The sequence below is a fragment of the Aspergillus sclerotioniger genome, assembly GCF_003184525.1.
Source record: "Aspergillus sclerotioniger CBS 115572 chromosome Unknown BO94scaffold_6, whole genome shotgun sequence".
Classification (NCBI taxonomy): Eukaryota; Fungi; Ascomycota; class Eurotiomycetes; order Eurotiales; family Aspergillaceae; genus Aspergillus; species Aspergillus sclerotioniger.
The window spans coordinates 788730-807419 of NW_020290996.1; the positions used below are offsets into that span (position 1 = coordinate 788730).

Consider the following 18690-nt stretch of genomic DNA (forward strand, 5'->3'; position numbering starts at 1 on the left):
GTCTGTGAAGAAGTGTTGGCATGGTGATCTCTATCAAAACGGGAAACTAAACTCCACTCCGAACCGTTACAGTTGGGCACCTTCGTCCAGCGGCCAACTGTGTGCCCACGAAATTCTTGAACCTGTCATAACCGGCGTCAAGCAGAGTCCATCGTGTTGTCTCATATATTCTTGAGAGGCCTGACTCGGGCAAACGCTTCTCGATCCATGTGAGTCTATGCTACCAGTCCTCAACCACAATGAATAAAAAAAGAACAAGAAAAAAGACTGCCCCTCCGCCGTTGTCTCTACCAAACATCCAACCCCTCAGCCGGCCTTGTACCGGCTGTCACAATTTTAGCCATCATACAGCATGCTTCGTGACCTTCATTATGTCGTATTATTACAATTTTCAACGCCCTTTATATTGCTATTGGTATTCCAATCATGGAATGGGTGCTTTACCCCTCCTAATCTTCAGCATCCCAAACCCCAAGCATTGCTAGTTTCCCTAAAATGAATAATAGTCCACTTGCGTTCCTAAGCATAAATTTCGCTGCTCTATGGAGTGCTGACCATCTTTCAGATTGTTGCTACGGGGAGTGATTACAAGATTTGGTATTCAAGCGCACCTTCAGAGGTCATTCAGCAAAATGCCACCTAGCCAAAACAGCCATTTCAAGCTGCTCCAGAGGTTCAAGCCGGACTATTCGCCTAGCGAGTTCGTTCAGTATGAATCGGAGAGGACAGGCATGAGAGTAGTGGTCATCGACCAAAAGGGTCCTAAAGTCACAGGTTATTTTGTTCTAGCCACGGAGATCCTCGATGACTCTGGTGCACCTCATACATTGGAGCACTTGTGTTTCATGGGCTCGCGGAACTATAGATACAAGGGATTCCTTGACAAGCTTGCAACGCGTGTTTACTCGAATACTAATGCCTGGACGGCCACAGACCACACGGCTTACACGTTGGACACGGCTGGTTGGGAAGGTTTCGCTCAGATCTTACCCGTGTACCTAGAGCATGTCATAGCTCCAACTCTGACGGATGAGGGGTGTTACACCGAAGTGCATCACATCGATGGCACTGGAAACGATGCCGGAGTCGTCTACTCGGAGATGCAGGGTGTACAGAATAACTCTGCAGAGTTGATCGATCTAACTGCTCGTCGGTTGACTTACCCACATGGTGTAGGTTTCCGCTACGAGACAGGCGGTATGATGGAGCAGCTCCGTGTCCTCACAGCGGAGCGGATTCGAGCGTTCCACCGTGAAATGTACCAGCCTAAGAACTTGTGTTTGATCATCACAGGCGAGGTAGACCACGAAAACATGCTGGAAACCTTGGACAAATTTGAAGATACCATTCTAGATGTTATTCCTAGTCCCGACTCGCCTTTCAAGAGGCCGTGGGTAGACTCAAAGCAGGCTCCGCCCTTGGAGAAGTCCATCGTGCAGACTGTGGAATTTCCGGAAGAAGACGAATCTTTTGGGGAGATAGAGATAAGATTCCTTGGCCCGGACTGTTCTGACCCTGTTCAAAGTGAGTTTGCCGCAACATTCTGCTTTTCTGGACTGGAACTTACTTCGTCATAGCCGGTGCCGTCAATGTTGCACTGCTGTATCTGGCTGGTTCATCTGCCTCTCTCCTGGATAATATCCTGGTTGAGAAGGAACAGCTCGCAAGTGCTGTCTATTATGCCACCGAAGACCATCCCAGCATTGAGATCCGCTTCACCCTAACCAGCGTGGAGACGGAGAAAATCGCGCAGGTAGAGAAACGATTCTTCGAAGTGCTCAAAGATGCTATGGAGAAAGAACTCGATATGAGGTATATCAAGGAGTGCATTGATCGGCAAAGGCGGACATGGAAGTTTTCCACGGAAAGCTCCGCTTCATCCTTTGCGGAGTACGTAATCTCTGATTTCCTTTTCGGAAAACGGGACGGGTCGACTATGCTTGATGTTGCGACCTTGAAAGAATACGACGTGTTGGAAAAGTGGAGCGAAGGAGAGTGGCGTAGCTTCATCAAGAGATGGATCTCCGACGCCAAACATGTCACCATTCTGGGAGTCCCCTCTGTGAAGATGTCCGATGCATTGAAGAAAGAGGAAGAAGCAAGAGTCGCGGAGCAGAAGAAGCGCTTGGGTGAGGACGGCCTGAAGAAGCTGGCTGACAAACTGGAAAAAGCGAAAGCCGAGAATGACAAGGAGATCCCTAAGGAGATGTTGGAGAGATTCCAAATTCCCGGGATCGAGTCCATCCATTTTGTGGAGACTACCACAGCAAGATCTGGTGCTGCCCTGGATTCCGGACGCCCAGCCCACAAGACGCAGAAGCTAGTGGATGCTGACGGTTCTGATCTGCCTTTGTTCATCCACTTTGAGCATATCCCTAGTAGCTTCGTTCAGCTCTCCCTCCTCATCTCGGCTCAAGCTGTACCTGTACAGCTCCGTCCACTTTTGTCTGTGTATACAGAGGCATTCTTCAACCTACCTGTCAACCGTGGCGGGGAGACTATTAACTTCGAACAAGTTGTTGTTGAGCTAGAAAGGGACACGGTGGGCTATTCAATGGAAGGGGCTAGAAGCCTAGGCAACTCCGAGATGCTGCGTATCTCGTTCCAAGTGGAGATTGAGAAATACCGCACCGCAATTTCATGGATCCAGGAGCTTTCCTGGAACTCGATCTTCGATGTTGAGCGACTGCGAGCAATCACCAGTCGACTGCTTTCCGATGTGCCCGATTCCAAGCGCAGTGGTGACGACATGCTTGCGGCTGTCCATGTGATGGTTCACTACGCAGCAGAGTCTGTTGTCCGTGCTCGGAGCACTTTGGTGAAGGCCCGCTACCTGAAACGGATCAAGAAGCAATTGGCAGAGGAGCCGAAGTCTGTCGTTGCGCGCATGGAAGAGATTAGAGATGCACTCTTCCGTTTCGAGAACATGCGAGTTCTTGTTATCGCTGACCTAGAGAAACTCCAAAACCCTGTGTCGGCATGGAAACCGTTCACCGAACGCTTGGGTGCAAGTGCCCCTCTGCAACCTATCACGGCCAGGAGACCATTGCTTAGTGAGACTGGTCAGAAGTTGGGCGGCGAGTCGTATGTGGTCCCTATGCCAACCATTGATTCATCGTTTGCGTATGCAACGGCACGGGGTCTTGATTCGTATGATGACCCGAGACTTCCTGCCTTGATGGTTGCAATCGCATACATGAATGCGGTTGAGGGACCCCTCTGGGTTGCAGTCCGTGGCAAGGGACTGGCCTATGGCACCACATTTGCCTACAACATCGACACCGGATTTGTCAATTTCGATGTATACCGCTCTCCCAACGCCCACAAAGCCTTCGATTCGAGCAAGCAGATCGTTGAGGATCATCTTTCTGGGGCCATTCCCTTCGACCCTCTGATGTTGGAGGGCTCGATTAGCAGCATTGTTGTCAACTTTGCTAACGAGCAAGCGACGATCGCTAACGCTGCCTCGGGCAGTTTTATCCGACAGGTTGTGCGACGCCTGCCCAGCGACTATAAGGAGAGAGTGCTCAAGCAAGTACGCGCCACTAGCGTCGAAGACGTCAAGGAGGCTCTGCAGCACATCATTCTGCCGTTGTTCAACCCCACTACAGCGAACATCGTGGTTACGTGCGCCACTGTACTTGAGGAGGTACGTATTTTATAGGTCCGCCAGTAACTTCTACAACATTGACTAATGTTGGCTTAGACGATCAAGGAAGGCCTCGAGGCATCCGGGTTCACTCCGAAGGTGCAGGCACTCAAGGAGTTTGAAGACGACTATGGACTGAAGGGTGGTGATGATGAGGACGAGGAGTCTGACGACGATGAGGATGAGGATGAAACCGGATCCGAAGATGAAGAGGATGAAGACGACGAAGATGATGAAGAGTCTGACGACGAAGATGATGAGTGATGTTTTTGATGACTACGGTTAGACATGACAAGAATCTCTCAAGGCCGATGACTCAATGACCTCTAGATCAAGCCAACTACCATCATCAGTCAGGAGAAGTTGAGGGAGTAAATATGCAGACCCGCTATCTGTACTGTTAGAAATGTCTTTAAGCAGACGCGCAATGACTAATGATATGTTGTTGAGTTCAGTGGCCTTGTTTTAACAACAGCCCTAACAATCAAATTGTATAGCAGTGAATACGAAGTACTCCAAATGACTACATGCCCTCCTTTCCCTTTTATGTCTATATATTCGCGGTGGTTAAAAGCATTGACAAGCTTCATGATGTTATTGCTGGGCGAACCGAAATATATCCGAACGTTTGTAGACTACCAGATTGGGTTACCCGCAGACCCCGATTCATAGCTGGCACATCCCAAAGAACAGATCACAACCGTAGCACCATGCTTTTGGAGCTCTTGTTTTCGACAAACAAACCCGCCAAGATCAAATAGACTCGAAAAACAACCATTAGATCAATGGACAATGGACTTAACCCCATGACAACAGTATGATATCTATGTATGAATGTATATGGTACACGTAGGACAACGTCCTGTTGCTACTAGTAGATAGCGTATCGTATAAAGTCTGACCCGCACCACCACCACCACCCCAGTAACGTTAAAGTCTCCCTAACCAGACTCAAATCCGTTCGAGCAATCTATAGGATACGACGTATCCTAAGCCAGCCAACCCCTCTCACCCCATCAAGGTCGATATGTCATCAATGCTTCCCCACAAGTAAACGAAATTTGCAAAAAAAAAAAAAAAAAAAAACAAAGGGCAATAGTTCATGGTACACAGCACACACATGAAATTAAACGCAGAATCAGCCAACAGCAGCAGCAACAACAACCGGCATCAGAAACACCCAATCTACCAGCTCAGCGACTTGCGACCCTTGGCCCTTCTCCGCATGATAATCTTCCGACCTCCTCGTGACCGCAACCGAGCTAGGAATCCGTGACGGCGCTTCTGCACCCTCCGCGAGGGGTTATAGGTGGCGCGCTTTCCGGCCAACGAGGCACTAGCGGAGAACGAGCGGGTCTGTTGGGTTGTGAAGGGGTTGGTGGTGAGCAGGGGGCGGATGGCGGAGGAGGTGAGGCTCTGAGAGGGGATGTATTGTTGTTGGTTAGAGACGCGGAGGGAGGTGAGGGTGGTGGAGGAGAGGGTTCGGAATGGTGTAGATAGGGAGGTTGCGACGGGTGTGAGCGGAGCCGATGAGAGTCTAGTATTGGAAGCCGGTCTGTCAGCCATTCATTCATCACTCAATATATTTGCTATAGTTGTTTCTTCTTCTAATAGCCCGGTCCGGTGGTCAGATACCCAGGGCCTGTATATAGGCCCCCATTGGGTGATTGATCATCTGATTGGATGCTGAATGGGAACATGGACCGGACGTACCTGGTTGCCGAAGCCGCATAGGACTTGAAAGCGGTCGGGAGAGCTGTGCACCGGAAGCACAGCATTGTGACGAGCAGATTGGACCGGAGGTTGAGACGGAATTGAACCACGCCGACGCGGAAAGCTGGAGATGGAGATGCGAGGAGATGGAAGTGACGGCGGACTGAAAATTGAACTCCGGCGCCGCAGTGCACGGACCACCTCCGACTTTTTCTCTCCGCCGGCGATGCAAGTCCGCATCTACAGTTCTCCATATCTGCTCTTGATTGGCACAATTCAAAGGAAGAAGAGTGCGCTTTCTTCTGCTTCTATGATATAGTTTCATTACTGGCCTTGTTGTCTGACACCTGAACGGGATTCCCGAATCACAAGCATCGAGATCGACACTTCGACCACGACACTTTACATATACTTCTACATCTACAACAACTGAACTTGAGAAACCATATATACCCACAATGGCCGCCCAGGGTCCCTCCCCGCTGCCCCCCACGACAATCCTCTCCTCCAAGCCCATCTCCCAAGCCGCCGCACATGATTTCCTGGCCGCTTACCTCGATCGCGCCGCCACAGACCCCGCACTCCAGCCCAATGCCGGTATCAGCGAACATGGTCCCACCTCGCGCACTACGGCCGCAGCCCCGAATCTTATCTTGCACAATCTGAAGCGCGTCCAGGCTGGACTGGCTGGTGAGGTCCTGGGTCGGGATCTGGCTCTTGCGAAGCTCAGCGCCGGAGAGGAGGCGCAGTCTGGAAATGACGGGTGGGAGGATCCGAAGAAGCTGCAAGAGGTCGTTGCCGAGGATGATGATGAAGGTCAGATGGAACTGGATGCTGCTGAGCCGGAGCAGGATGCCGAGGCCGTTGGAGGTCTTGATAAAGAGGAAAGGAAGCGGAAGAAGAAGGAACGGAGACTGGCAGAGAAAAGGGCAAAGGCCAAATCGGACGCTTGAGTTTGAAGAGAAAGTAAAAGAAAAGTTTGCTTTGGCTGATACGGGTTTGTAATGGGTTGCATCAGCTCTATTATGGGATCTGCTTTTCTGTTGTTGTCTTGGGTTACAAAATAGACAACGTGCATACTGCATTGGCGCATTCAAGGCGAAACTGTCTTATTGGAGGACGATTATGATTTGCTTATTTTACTTGTTAGAAACTCAAAAAATCATCCACGAGTAAAAGGCCTTCGAAGCCCATGCCCGGGCCTTTCCTCAACCGGTCCCCAAACACCGTACCAGAGAACAATAAGGGAACTTTCGAAACCAAATCTTAACAATCACAGCTCGCGGTCAGACGCCTTGATTGGTGTCTCACTATCCTCCTCCTTAAGGCCGGTAACCTTTCCGCCCTTCCAGCCGAGCGCCTTGAGTCTCTCGGACAGGATAGGGTGGGAGTAGTGGTAGCTTGCGTACATCCAGTCGGCGTCCATAGTGCTCAGGTTCTGGATCTGCAGCTTGAGAAGGGACTGCGCCAACTGTTCGGAATAGCCGAGACCGACAGCGAATGCGTCTAAATGAGTTGATTAGTATATCACCATGAACAAGGCCAAAGATGCCAGGGAGACATACCAGCTTCGAACTCGAATTTGCGGCTGAGAATATTCATCAGAAGTTTGACAACGGCATCCATCGGCGCGAGCGCATCTGAGAACAAGAGGAATCCGATCATGATGGGCTGTTGACCATAGAAGCCAAATGACTGATACAGGGACTTGTTGTTCACGAATGCAGAGAAGAGCGCAAAGATGTAGAACATGTGGAACTAGAATGCAGAAGTCAGCAAATTGTTGCGTGGTGGCTGTTATGCTATTGCGTCTGCAAACGTACCTGAGCAATGCCAAATAGCTTTGTGGTGTGGCTGAGACTCCAGTGACCCAGTTCGTGACTCAGGACTGCAACCACTTCCTCAGGCTCGCTCTTTTCAATCAGGGTGTCATAGATGACAATGTGCTTTTTCCAGGGGAGACCATAGAAATAGGCGTTGCTGTGAGCGCTCCGCTTGCTACCATCAATAACATGCAGCTCCTGAAGGGGGAACTTCAGCTTCTTAGCGAGGTTCTCGACACCGGTCTTGATAGCACCGGGCTCAAGAGGCGACAATTTATTGAACAAGGGCAGGATCACGATCGGGTAGATAGTTATAGCGAAGATCTGGAGGAAAACGCCAAAGAGCCATAGGTAGTAGAAGAACGAGTTGCCTGTCTTCTGAACAATCTTGAGCACCGCACTGATAATGGGTGTTCCAAGCACGATACCCAGCATCTGTCCCTTGAGCATGTCTGAAACCCAAAGACCGAAGGTCTGCTTGTTGAACCCAAACTTTTCCTCAAGGACAAAGGTGTTGTAGTACGAAATCGGCAAAGAGAGAACCGTGCTGATTAAATTGAAACCGAAGACGAATAGAAGCGTCTGCGAGATTTCGCCCTGGAACCGAGAAGGAAAGTACTGTGCCAACAGGAGACCGCTAAGCCCCCAAAGTTTGGGGAGAACGTCGCCATAGATGAATGCAAGGTTTTGGATTTGACCGTAAAGACCTGCAACAAGACCGAATTTGGCTTTCGCGCGACCGTAAGACTAAGGGGGCAGAGAGAGCCACTCGTCAGTATGCCCTGATTGGAGGGCCCAGTACAAATGACTTACCTGACTCTGATCGAACACCTTCTGTGATACTTCACCTGCCAACACTTGCGGGGGCTTGGTCCGTTGCAGGACTTTGTACTGGCGAAGAGACAGAAAGCCTTCTAGGAGAAACTGACCCAAGGAGAATCCCACGAGGACATTCTTCCAGGGGATGAATGGGCGGTCGAGAAGACGCGCCAGTTGCTGTAACGGCCACGGTAATCCGAGTTAGCTGGAGCTTTCCTGGAGCTATAGAAGGGAAAAGCGAATGAACTCCGATTAGGTTGGAAGGGCTCGATCGGAAAGCATTACCTCGAGAATATACATTGCGACGCTGGCAGCACAACAGCAGCCTGTATTGGAGCCTGCTGTGATGTGGCCTGTTTGGTTGCAGACAAAGCAATGGGGAGTGAGAGAGGAACCGCGGAAGAAGAGAGGAGACTGGGCCGCGCCTTAGTCAGAGGCCAGGCAGTCAGCACCAACACGGGCACTGGTTATTGTTCCACTCATGGTAGAGTATCCAAATGTATTGGACATCGAGAAATTCTGACTTTTATTTCGTTGAGATCATCATTCCCCTATACAGCATCTACATAGAGCCATGCAAGCCGGACCGAATAATAATAATGAACAGAAAAGATATAAGAAGAATTTTCCACGAAACAGCGTCGTAACACACGTCAAAGAAGTGGTCTGCGCAACTCCACCCATGCCACCTTATCCTCCAACTTGCCTATCCATCCTGCTTCTTGCCTGTCCGCCTCGCGTCTGCGAACCTTCCAACTGGCTATCGCAGCGGACATGCACCACTTCCTGTTCTTCGCACTCATCAACAGGTGGAATAGGCGACGATTAGGCTCCATGTGGTCTCTAATCAGGGAGTAAACGGAGCCCCCCCCTTTCGCGACTGCAAACCATTCTATTTCATTCGTGACTTGATCCTACCAAGTTTTGGTGCCAGAGACCCCTTGACCTCTCCGTCAGCCGTAATTTGGCGGATACAAGCCCGGCAATCCAAGCAAAAATGATAAACCCATCTAGTTCAGAATAGGCTCAAGGGTGTTACCCCTGTGGAAAAGTTAGCTCCTTAATCTCAGAAGCGGGGGTATAAGAAAAGACAAAGGAGTGAGGGGTAAAACTTACGCAACAATGTTGGCCCAACCGATGAGACGCCAGTGCTTCTCGATTCTCCGACTGATGGCGATCTTCTCGCCGATTTCGGTACAAGCTGGGCTGGTCAAGCTGAGCTTGGCGGCATCAGCCTTCACACCCACAACCTTAGCACCAGTAGCCGTGGAACCGATGTTAACCATGAGAACTTCGTTCTTGGTAAGCTTGGCAACCTTGGCCTGCTTGCCATCAGCAGTCTTGACACCGAGCAGACGACGAAGCAAGAAGTAGTTGACTTCAAGTTCGGTGTAGATAGCAGGAAGACGTCCACGGTGACCCAAGACGAAACCGACGAGACGATCGGCACGGCAGAGAGTAGGGTCCACACGAGTACCAACACCGATCAAACCACCGGGGACGGCAAATTTCAGGTCGTTGTGCTCGGCAAAGAGCGACATGACCCGGGAGAAGATGGGACGGCACTGAATCTTGCCGTTCTCGTCCTTGGTGACGAGACCGGGGCGAATCTCGATTTCATCGTCCAACTTTAGCACACCAGTCAGGATGGAACCACCGGCAACACCACCCTTCAGCTCCTCAATTTCGGCACCGGGCTTGTTCACATCGAAGGACCGAATGACCATCATGTGAGGAGAAGCGGTGAAATCACGGACGGGAACCGGAATATGCGATACCAGGTATTCATTGACAGCGTCGATGTTGTACTTGAGCTGGGCGGAGATGGGGATAATGGGAGAGCCATCGGCGACCGTACCACGGATGAACTTCAAAATCGACTGGTAATGTTGCAAAGCACCATCCTCTCTCATCAAATCCACCTTATTTTGCAGGATAATGATGTGGCTGAGCTTCATGATTTCAATGGCTGCCAAGTGCTCGGACGTTTGAGGCTGAGGGCAGTTTTCGTTTCCGGCAATAAGGAGGAGGGCAGCGTCCATGACGGCGGCACCTGACAGCATGGTACTCATGAGAATATCGTGACCGGGGCAGTCAACGAACCTGAGTTAGACCACTGAGTTAGCATAGATGAACTCGTCTAGACACATCCTTCGGGTTGAACATACGAGACATGTCTCAACAGCCTGTACCGACCGGCACAACCATCCCTCTCACAAGGCGGGTCGACCTCCTTCTCACTCTTGAAACTCTTGAAGCATGTCGGCCGAGGGCACTCGGGGTTGTCGCACTTGTAGATCTTGGCGTTGGCATAACCCAGCTTGATCGTGATGTTCCGCTCCAACTCGTTCTTGAACCGGACCGTCTGGACCTCGGAGATAGCTTTAACAACCGTCGACTTTCCGTGAGCGACATGACCGATAGTGCCAATGTTGATTGTGGCCTGGCGCGCGATGATTTCCGGGGTCAGGGGGGTCAGCGTGGACAGGTCCAGCGTCTCCGGGTCCGGCTGCTCGGGCAGCTCTGGCCGCTTGGGCTGGGGAGGAGGGACCTCCTTCTTCATTGCAGACTTCAGAGGCTGGTCGAGGGGTTCTTGCTCTTCGATGTCATCGTGACCGTTCGCTTCGAGAATGGGAGAACCGGGCTGGGACTCGTCGTCAGAGAAGTCGCCGTTGGCAGCCATGATTGCTAGCGAATCGAGAGACAACAGCGGGTCGAGAAAAGGGGGGGTATGGGGGGTGGAGGGGGTGAGGGTCGAGGGTCGTGTTGTCAGATGAAAATTGCTGCTTGAGGACGGAGGCGATATGATACGGTTCGGCCAGTGGGGTTCTGATTTGTGCAGTGGAGAGCGAGTGGGCGGTGGGCGGCGGCAGGATTTATACTGACTCACCTCTGGTCGCAGCCTGAACACAACCGGCATTTGCACCTACAAATTTTGGAGATACAGTGAGATCTATGCTTTGCGTATATCCTGTGCCCAAGCTTGGTCTCTGGCCTCCGAAAACTTCTCCCAGAACCTGCACTCTATGAGTGTAAATTTAGACAGCTGGACAAACTGATCGCAGCAAGATGAAGGGAGAATAAGATGAAACTTGGAAGGGCAGAACAACATTACAATGATCCGTGGAATCCTATGTACAAGACAGGCCACAATTCTGAGCGCACCTCTGTAGAATGAACTATCCCAGTGGCATGAGTTTACAAATCCGTTTGCCTAACATCAAGGGTTGGGTATATAAGACAATCATCAAATAGGCGGTAAACCCTATTCTTCATCGCTCTCTTCGCTGGAGTCCTCGTCCTGGCTCACTTCATCTTCCTCTTCCTCTTCCGAATCCTCCAGCGTAGAGGGATCTTCAGGGGCCAGCATCACAAATGCTTTGAGGCAGGTAATCCGATTTCCTGTTCCATAAGCATTCAGCAGCTTCCCCACTTGGACATCCTTCTTCTCCTTGTTGCCAGAAGACTTCTTCTTTGTATCCCCTCTCGTCAAATCATTGCCACGTAGATGCCACACACGAACCAAGCCCTCACTATTTCCAGTCACCACTAGAAGGTCATCCTTATTGGCGGTCCGTTGATCGTTCAGACCCAAGATTTCGAAGTCTTTCACTCTCCCGGGGAAGCCTGCTGCTCTACCGCCGAGCTGAGCTACAGCTTCAGCATAAGGGATGGGCGAGTCATCCCCTTCTGGAGCGTCCTGGACCTGTTTGGTGGAGTAGAAGATAACCCTGCCGTCTTCCGTGGAGACGGCAAGCAACTCATCGCTATCATCCGACGAGGGGTTGGGGTTGATATACTTCATTTGATGAAGCTTACTTCGGGGATTTGGGAAAACTCTACAGACAGGGGTGGAATCCTAAGCAATTAGTTAGAGATGGCCATGCCTCGACATGTAACAGAAGACTTACGATTCCAAAGACGACAGCACCCCACTCGAACGCAACAGCGAACTCATCTCCCTTCGCGTTCCACACAATCTTCCTTCCCTCGCCAGTGCTCCACTTGCCTTCTTTAACACTTTGTAGAATTTCTCGGTTGAAGTTCAACACACCAGCTTTCTTTCCAGTGACCAGATTCCAGAGTCTCATGCACTTCTCCCCCTTGCCCACACTCAACATAAGCTTCATACTGGGGTGGACGGCAATATCATTGACGCCTGACGGAGAGCCTCCGGGAGGTGCTGTATCACCACTGGGCCTACCCTGAACTTTCGGGTGAGGCGCCTTGATGGTAGAGACGACGGAGAAATCCCGAGTCCTAGTGATAGAGATAGTATTGTCCTCAGAGCCGACTAGAATTTTCGAGCGCGAGGGGAATTCCAGAGCTGAGATAGGAGCGGAATGATGCATCAATGTGCCCACCTCGCGGTTCTTGGGGTTTTCAAGGATCTTGTTACCCGCAAGAGTCGGTACGGTCGGATAGTGCTCGTTTACCGCCACTGGAGCAGCGGACAGGGAGTAAAGGTTGACGCGCTCATCTGTAGCACCACTCCCTAGAATAACCTGGGGGCTTTCCGTCGAATCGGCTTTGGGCAATGGTGATAAGGCGAGACACCGAATGGCAGAAGTATGGGCCTCGAAAAGAAACGTATCGACGAATTGCACTAGATTTGAGTTATCACCAGCCTCCTCAGCATCCTGAGACATGAATGAGGCAGGCGAAACAGCTGCGGTGAAGCCATGCAACACCCTTTCGTAGGATCCAGTGATAATTTGCAGCGTGACTGATGGACTGTCGGCCGATGAGGTAGAAGGGGTTTCCTCGCTGGCTGTAGCCTTTACAGCCTTGGAAGTCTGCTTGGAGCTCTGACGGTCCTTCGCCGTCTCCTCTCTCTTGCGCTTTACCATGACTGTTGACGGTCTGGAAGATGATATTGTAATGCAATGGATTTCTTTTTGCGGATTGACTATCGGGAAGCATCTATCTGAGCGGGCAACTTTTTTTTTCTGCCGGACGTTATCACCGTGTTGGGGCGGTGAGCTAACGCAAACTTGTGCCTGAGGTGTCGGTGAAACTGAATGCGGCAATCACTCAGGAAAAAAGGATCGGGGAGCCATTTCCTGCCTCAGGCGGCCACATTACTGGTGGCCAGCCATTCAGCGGTTCACATCATACCTACATAAGGTACCTACCTACAGGCATGGAATGGTGGACTATCGCCCCTAGTAAGGAATCTAAGGATAGCTAGGGGACTCCTACCCGCCTTGCTACCTCCCATCGCAGTACCAACACCCATACCTGGCGCTCTCTGCTGCTCCCGGCACTCACCCAGATCCTCCAACCAACCAACCAAAGTTCCTCCCATACTACCCGTCCAGAAGTCTCATCACCACTAACACCCCCCAAAAATCCCTTCCAGCGAAATCTTCGCGTTGTGTCCTCTGCATCCCATAACAACACAACCCCCTCCTTTCCATCATTTCTGAGCGATTTTTTCCATCTGGATGACTTCGCTCAATCCATTCCCCTTAATTTTAGCGCGTTAATCGGATGCTGTGTTCCCCGAAATAGACTCCATGCTCCGTGACGAGCTTCTCCGGTCTAAGAAAGATGAGATCGCGTACGTATTTAATTTTCTCTCAGCGATGCAAACCGCTCCCCTGGTCTCTGCGATATTGAATTATCGCTTACTTGGAATTTTAGACATTGTTTGTCGTCGCGGAAGCGCAAACTGAGCGAGCTCTACTTTGCGACCGTAGGCTTCGCGGGCGCGACCGAGAACGCTCCGGCGGGCTCGCCATATCACCAGAAGGAACAGGCGTTTCTTGACGCCAACGACCTCTCGAAGTAAGTTGCTCACGCCAACGCAGTTTTATAAACGTTACTTTCTTTATCTTGATTTATTCCCGCATTCTTTTCGTTACCATTGCGTGGCTATAATAATTCCAGTATCTATATCCACCTTCACCGAGACACATTTATTAATTGTCATCAGAGGCCGATATTTTAATGAAGCTACTCTTCCACCGCTACCAGATTATACATCTATTCTAGCACGCAAATTCAAGCACCAAGTGGAAGAAGAACGCAAAGTTCATGATGCTGCGGTTGCCCAGAATGCTGGTGCGCAGGCTACTGCGGCTAACAATGAGCGGCAGTCGAAGCCCCGGCAGGGTTCAGAACAGAAGCCTTCTGGTTCCAAATCTGAGTACTTAGCACCAAAAGCTTCTAACCAAGTCGCGCCTGCCATCGCCTCTCAGGTGCCCGAGATACCTCATGTGTTAATCCCGGTGGATACACATCCTCAACATGTCGGTACAGAAACGAAGGTGCCTCTTTCCAAACAAGACAGCTACCGACCTCTCAGTATCGGCAATGCCCCGGTGGAAGCTAGTGCATCCGCAGCCCAGGCTCATCCAACTCCTGCCGCCAGTGTTTCGTCACCTAGAACTCCGGACGTATCGCTTTCATCAAAGAAAGATGATGTTCGCTCAATTCTCCCTCACGGCCGGACCGCCCAGGTTCCTGAACAACCACTGTCTCCCGTTTCTTCAGCTGGCCCGTGTTCCAATAATACTCCAGCCCCAGTCACCGTATCCCCTGTTACTAGCCCTGCGGAGGAGATGAATAATGCGACTGATAAGGTCCCAACTCCCAAGGACGAAGAGGCCGTTAAGGCACCACCACCTAGCTTGGTTCCTTCTACGCCTGACGAGCAACTTCGTCTGGAGGAGGCTCAATCACTTCAGCAGAACTCTCTTGCAGCGGTTAAGACAGGCGGTGATGGGATTGATGGAGGCGCTACTACAAGCGAAGTGATTCAAGAAGACGTTGTTCCGGCCCCGGCTGCAGTCAAAGAAACACCAAAAGTAACAGCCGAGCTGGCACCAATTGCTGCGCCGCTGGAGCCGAAAAGACACGATGGTGTGGTTGAGCCAGCGGATGAGTCTCATCCTCCTATCCACCAACCTGCGCTTGTTCCTCAAGCCGAGGCAGGTGCTAAAGTGCCTACCGAAATGGCTCCAGTCTTGAAGAAGCCCACACCTCCAACACATCCATTACCGTCTCCCCCAGAAAGAATGACAACCAGGGTATCTTCTGGAGCCATCAGACATAAGTCCGTTTCGGAGATTCTCGGCGAAGTTCCCAAAACACCCGTTTCTCAATCAGATAAAGGAACCGTCGCAGAGAAACCTGCGGAGATGGCGCGGGATGTGTCCGCTGCGACCCCCGACTCTGCAGCACGGATGCGGTTCAAAGACAGGAAAGCACGAGAGAAAGAGAGGACCAAACTGTCCACAGTTGTCTTTCCTAAGCAGCAGCAGCAGCAACATCAAACACAGGAAAAGAATGATTCTATGGAATTGGTTCGCCAGCACGCTGGTGACCTTGCTAAGCTAAATGAGGAACAAGACTATCTTTTTACCTTGTTCCAGAATAGAGCATATGCACCTCCCCGAGGCACAAGCCTCAGTACACTAATCGCGTCCGCTCACAAGACTCTAACTACATCCAACCACTTCCTTGATTATCAAGAACAAATGGACTGCCGTACCTTACGTCGAATATATTCTCTGCAGAATGCGAACAGGTGGCCTTTGCGCCAGTTGAAGCGTTCAGTTGAACCACCGCGAGCGGGAACACATTGGGATGTGCTTCTAAACCATATGAAATGGATGTGCACCGATTTTAGAGAAGAGAGGAAGTGGAAGATCGCAGCTGCGAAAAGTTGTGCTGACTGGTGTGCGGAGTACGTCAATACTGACCGGGAGCACCGATCGCTACTGCGCATCCAAGTCAAGGGTCCGGCATTGGGGGCCGAGAATAGGGTTGAAATCAAACCCAGCATGGCCTCTCCACCCCAAGAGGCAGGTGATGAGATGTCTCACCCTACACCAGACCTAGTACCATCAACCGAAGAAGATTCTGTCAGTGAAGGGTTCAACGACGAGCCGCGTCATGATCTGCATGACACAGTTGCACCTGCTGCGATTTTCTCCCTTGGCATCGACGAGTTCACATTCTCGTTGGACATGACGCCCGCGGCTCAGAAACTTCTCGATGAGCTGCCAACGTATACACCAGTCACCATTACTTCGGACACTGAGCTACCAGCATTCAAAGAACCTCCTGACTCTGTATGGAAAACCGAAATTCTGCCTGTGTCAAAGTACGCGTCAGGCAAGATCACGTTTCACGATGACGAACCTCCTCCAAAACGTAGCCGCTACGACTATTCGCAGTACCAATCGGATCCCGAGCAAGCCGTGCTGGATCTGCCACCCGAGCAAATCAATGTTGCACTTTTCAGACCCGAGAACAGACACATACGTGATAGAATCCACCCGGGCCATTCATTCCGGCCCCCTACTGAGCATCCTATGCCTTCCGTTGGATTCTTTGAATCCAGACAGTCATCTCAGTGGACGTATGCAGAAGACGATGAGTTGCGGCGTCTAGTGAAGGATTACTCGTATAATTGGTCTCTCATATCCAACTGCCTAACCCCTTCATCCCAATTCACTTCAGGAGCGGAGAGGCGGACGCCTTGGGAATGTTTTGAGCGCTGGGTTGGTTTGGAAGGGCTACCTGCCGACATGTCTAAGACACAATACTTCCGTGCTTATCATCAGCGGCTTGAGACAGCACAGCGTACCGTGCTGGCTCAACAACAAGCTGCTCAGCAGCAGCAACAGCAGCAGCAACAACAACAACAACAATCCACTACCAACAACCCCCAGTCACTGCCCCCTGTGCGAAGGAGGACCACGCAGCCCCTCAGGGTCGACCGGAAAAGATCCTCTAAGCATCTTGCATTGCTTGATGCTATGCGTAAATTAGCCAAGAAACGAGAGACGATGCTGCAAAAGCAACAACACGGTAAGATTTGAAGCAAAGTATTTGCTTTGGATGGTGCTGATTCATTTGATTTTGGTTAGCCTCCCACTTGGCGTCATTGCGAAAAGTCAATGAAGCAAACCAGCCCAAGCCTCCCATCTCATCGCCCGCTGAATTCAGCCGGCTCAAGTACGAGCGTGAGTTGAAGCTTCAGGAGAGGCAGGAACAGTACCGACAGCAAATGATTGCCCAGCAAAGAGTATGACCGTGTTTCTATCATGTTAACCCAATGCTCCACTAACATCTTTGATCAAGGCGAACATAGCGGCTCAACGTGCTGGCCAAGTACCTAACCAACAGCCGATGATGAACGCTCCTGGACGAACCCCTGGTGCCATGGCTCATAACCCTGGAAATTCGGCTATGACCGGCAACGCTACGAATGGAATGCCAAGCGGATTACCAAATGGGTTGCCCAACGGAGTGACACCTGCAGTCGGCGCAAACCAAGCGCGACCTCACATGCAAGGCATGCCCAATGGCACGCCTGTGAATCCACCGACTCCCCAAAACCCAATGACTATGAAGATGATGCCACAGTCCGGAATCCAGCAGAATAGTAATGGTGCTCGTCCTGGAATGCCGATGCAGACACCGCCAGATAATACGCGGGTCATCCGGGAGGCAAATCGCCTTCAAGAGCAGCAGCGGATCCTACAGACCAGACAGCAACAGCCACACCAACAACCCTTGGGTCAATCGCAACACCCACAACAGCAATTTCATAATCAGCCCCAGTTTGTGCCTCAGGGGTCCCATTCTCCAAACCCAAATATGCCTAACGTCAACGGCACTCCAAACAATCCTGCGATGATGGCGGCACTTCAGGCCGGAGGAGGGATGCAAAGTCCGTCTTTTCATAACGCCACCCCTCAGGGAGTATCGACGCCCTCTCCTCGCATGGGTCAACCCAACCTTTTATCTGGTGGTGTCGTTCCAACTATAAGCAACATCCAAAGTCAGATTCAGCGGAATAACCCGAATATGCCTCCGGAACAAGTTAGTAAACTCGCTACGGACAGGTTACACCAATACCAACAGCAGCGCATGTCCCAAGTTGCCATGAGCGCAGCTGCTGGCAACATCGGCAGTGTGCAGGCCAACTACCAGGTCGATGCCAATTTCCAATCCCCTCAGCCCGGCCTCAACGGTGGGTCGGGGATGCAGGTACCTCAAGCACAAGGCTTCTCCCCAATGATGCGTGTTCCCCAACCAGCTCAGCAAAATCGTGTCGGTGTAGGGGGCTCTCCTGCCATGAACGGAGCGATCCCTCAGCCGAGCCGGAGCGTGACCCCGCAAACCCAGCGCAGTGGCAGTGCCCAGGCTGGCGCAGTGGCCGGGACGAGCAAGAGTCCCAACCCTCCGCAAGCTCAGACGGTGACGAACTGACGTGCCCTATCGACTTTCTCTTCTTCGCTTGTAAATATTTTTCCACCCACTTTATTACCTTTTATTCGTCCCCCCTTGCTTTGAGCGCCCATCGTTTTGGTCGGTGTCATGGAACATGCTATCTGACCCTTCACCCTTATCCTCTGTTTCCTCACTTACCCTTTACCTTACCCTTCCATCTTTTCAGCTCCCTTGACCTTTCCGCCTGTCCAACTCGACAGGTCTCTCCCAATCTCTCCAGTTACCGCAGCACCCTTATAGTGGCTTTGCTTTGCATGGTGGATTTGCTTTGCATGGTGTCTTGAATGAACAGTCAGCTTCCAACTTTCATCGTCCGGGGCTTTTCCCCTTCCATTTCCAATTTTGTACTACATGTATTGATAGGACGGATACAAAAAGGCCAGGAAGCATTTGGAACCTCAGTTGGAATGGACGCATTAGAGCAAAAGAGAAACT

At 51.2% G+C, this 18690-nt stretch overlaps 7 protein-coding genes across 7 annotated transcripts; 3 read left to right on the forward strand and 4 right to left on the reverse strand.

Moving 5' to 3' along the window:
• Positions 1–632: 632 nt before the first annotated feature.
• On the forward strand, positions 633–3913 carry BO94DRAFT_583024 (putative zinc metalloprotease; the record flags this gene model as incomplete). Its single annotated transcript, XM_025615525.1, has 3 exons — positions 633–1524; positions 1578–3649; positions 3707–3913. The coding sequence occupies 3 exons, from the start codon at positions 633–635 to the stop codon at positions 3911–3913; spliced, it is 3171 nt and encodes a 1056-aa protein (XP_025470411.1).
• Positions 3914–4714: 801 nt separating this feature from the next.
• Positions 4715–5258, reverse strand: BO94DRAFT_532580 (mitochondrial 54S ribosomal protein bL34m). Its single transcript, XM_025611147.1, has one exon. It carries the CDS (start codon positions 5213–5215, stop codon positions 4835–4837), a length of 381 nt encoding a protein of 126 aa, XP_025470412.1. The 5' UTR covers positions 5216–5258; the 3' UTR covers positions 4715–4834.
• Positions 5259–5618: 360 nt separating this feature from the next.
• Positions 5619–6568, forward strand: BO94DRAFT_532581 (uncharacterized protein). Its single transcript, XM_025611148.1, has one exon. The coding sequence runs from the start codon at positions 5821–5823 to the stop codon at positions 6313–6315; it is 495 nt and encodes a 164-aa protein (XP_025470413.1). The 5' UTR covers positions 5619–5820; the 3' UTR covers positions 6316–6568.
• On the reverse strand, positions 6459–8372 carry BO94DRAFT_532582 (zinc metalloprotease). Its single transcript, XM_025611149.1, has 5 exons — positions 8290–8372; positions 7999–8181; positions 7186–7932; positions 6928–7120; positions 6459–6868 (listed from the first exon to the last, which is right to left on the reverse strand). The coding sequence occupies exons 1-5, from the start codon at positions 8302–8304 to the stop codon at positions 6636–6638; spliced, it is 1371 nt and encodes a 456-aa protein (XP_025470414.1). The 5' UTR covers positions 8305–8372; the 3' UTR covers positions 6459–6635.
• A 642-nt stretch (positions 8373–9014) lies between these two features.
• Positions 9015–10687, reverse strand: BO94DRAFT_459425 (translation initiation factor eIF2 subunit gamma; the record flags this gene model as incomplete). The annotated part of the gene is made up of 3 exons (XM_025607841.1): positions 9015–9045; positions 9121–10107; positions 10173–10687. The coding sequence occupies 3 exons, from the start codon at positions 10685–10687 to the stop codon at positions 9015–9017; spliced, it is 1533 nt and encodes a 510-aa protein (XP_025470415.1).
• Positions 10688–11091: 404 nt separating this feature from the next.
• On the reverse strand, positions 11092–12919 carry BO94DRAFT_511415 (putative 60S ribosome biogenesis protein Mak11). Its single transcript, XM_025609767.1, has 2 exons — positions 11916–12919; positions 11092–11863 (listed from the first exon to the last, which is right to left on the reverse strand). Exons 1-2 carry the CDS (start codon positions 12852–12854, stop codon positions 11270–11272), a joined length of 1533 nt encoding a protein of 510 aa, XP_025470416.1. The 5' UTR covers positions 12855–12919; the 3' UTR covers positions 11092–11269.
• Positions 12920–13523: 604 nt separating this feature from the next.
• eaf1 (MYB and HSA domain protein) lies at positions 13524–18234 on the forward strand (the record flags this gene model as incomplete). Its single annotated transcript, XM_025613710.1, has 5 exons — positions 13524–13567; positions 13651–13794; positions 13943–16827; positions 16887–17044; positions 17101–18234. The coding sequence occupies 5 exons, from the start codon at positions 13524–13526 to the stop codon at positions 18232–18234; spliced, it is 4365 nt and encodes a 1454-aa protein (XP_025470417.1).
• Positions 18235–18690: the final 456 nt, after the last annotated feature.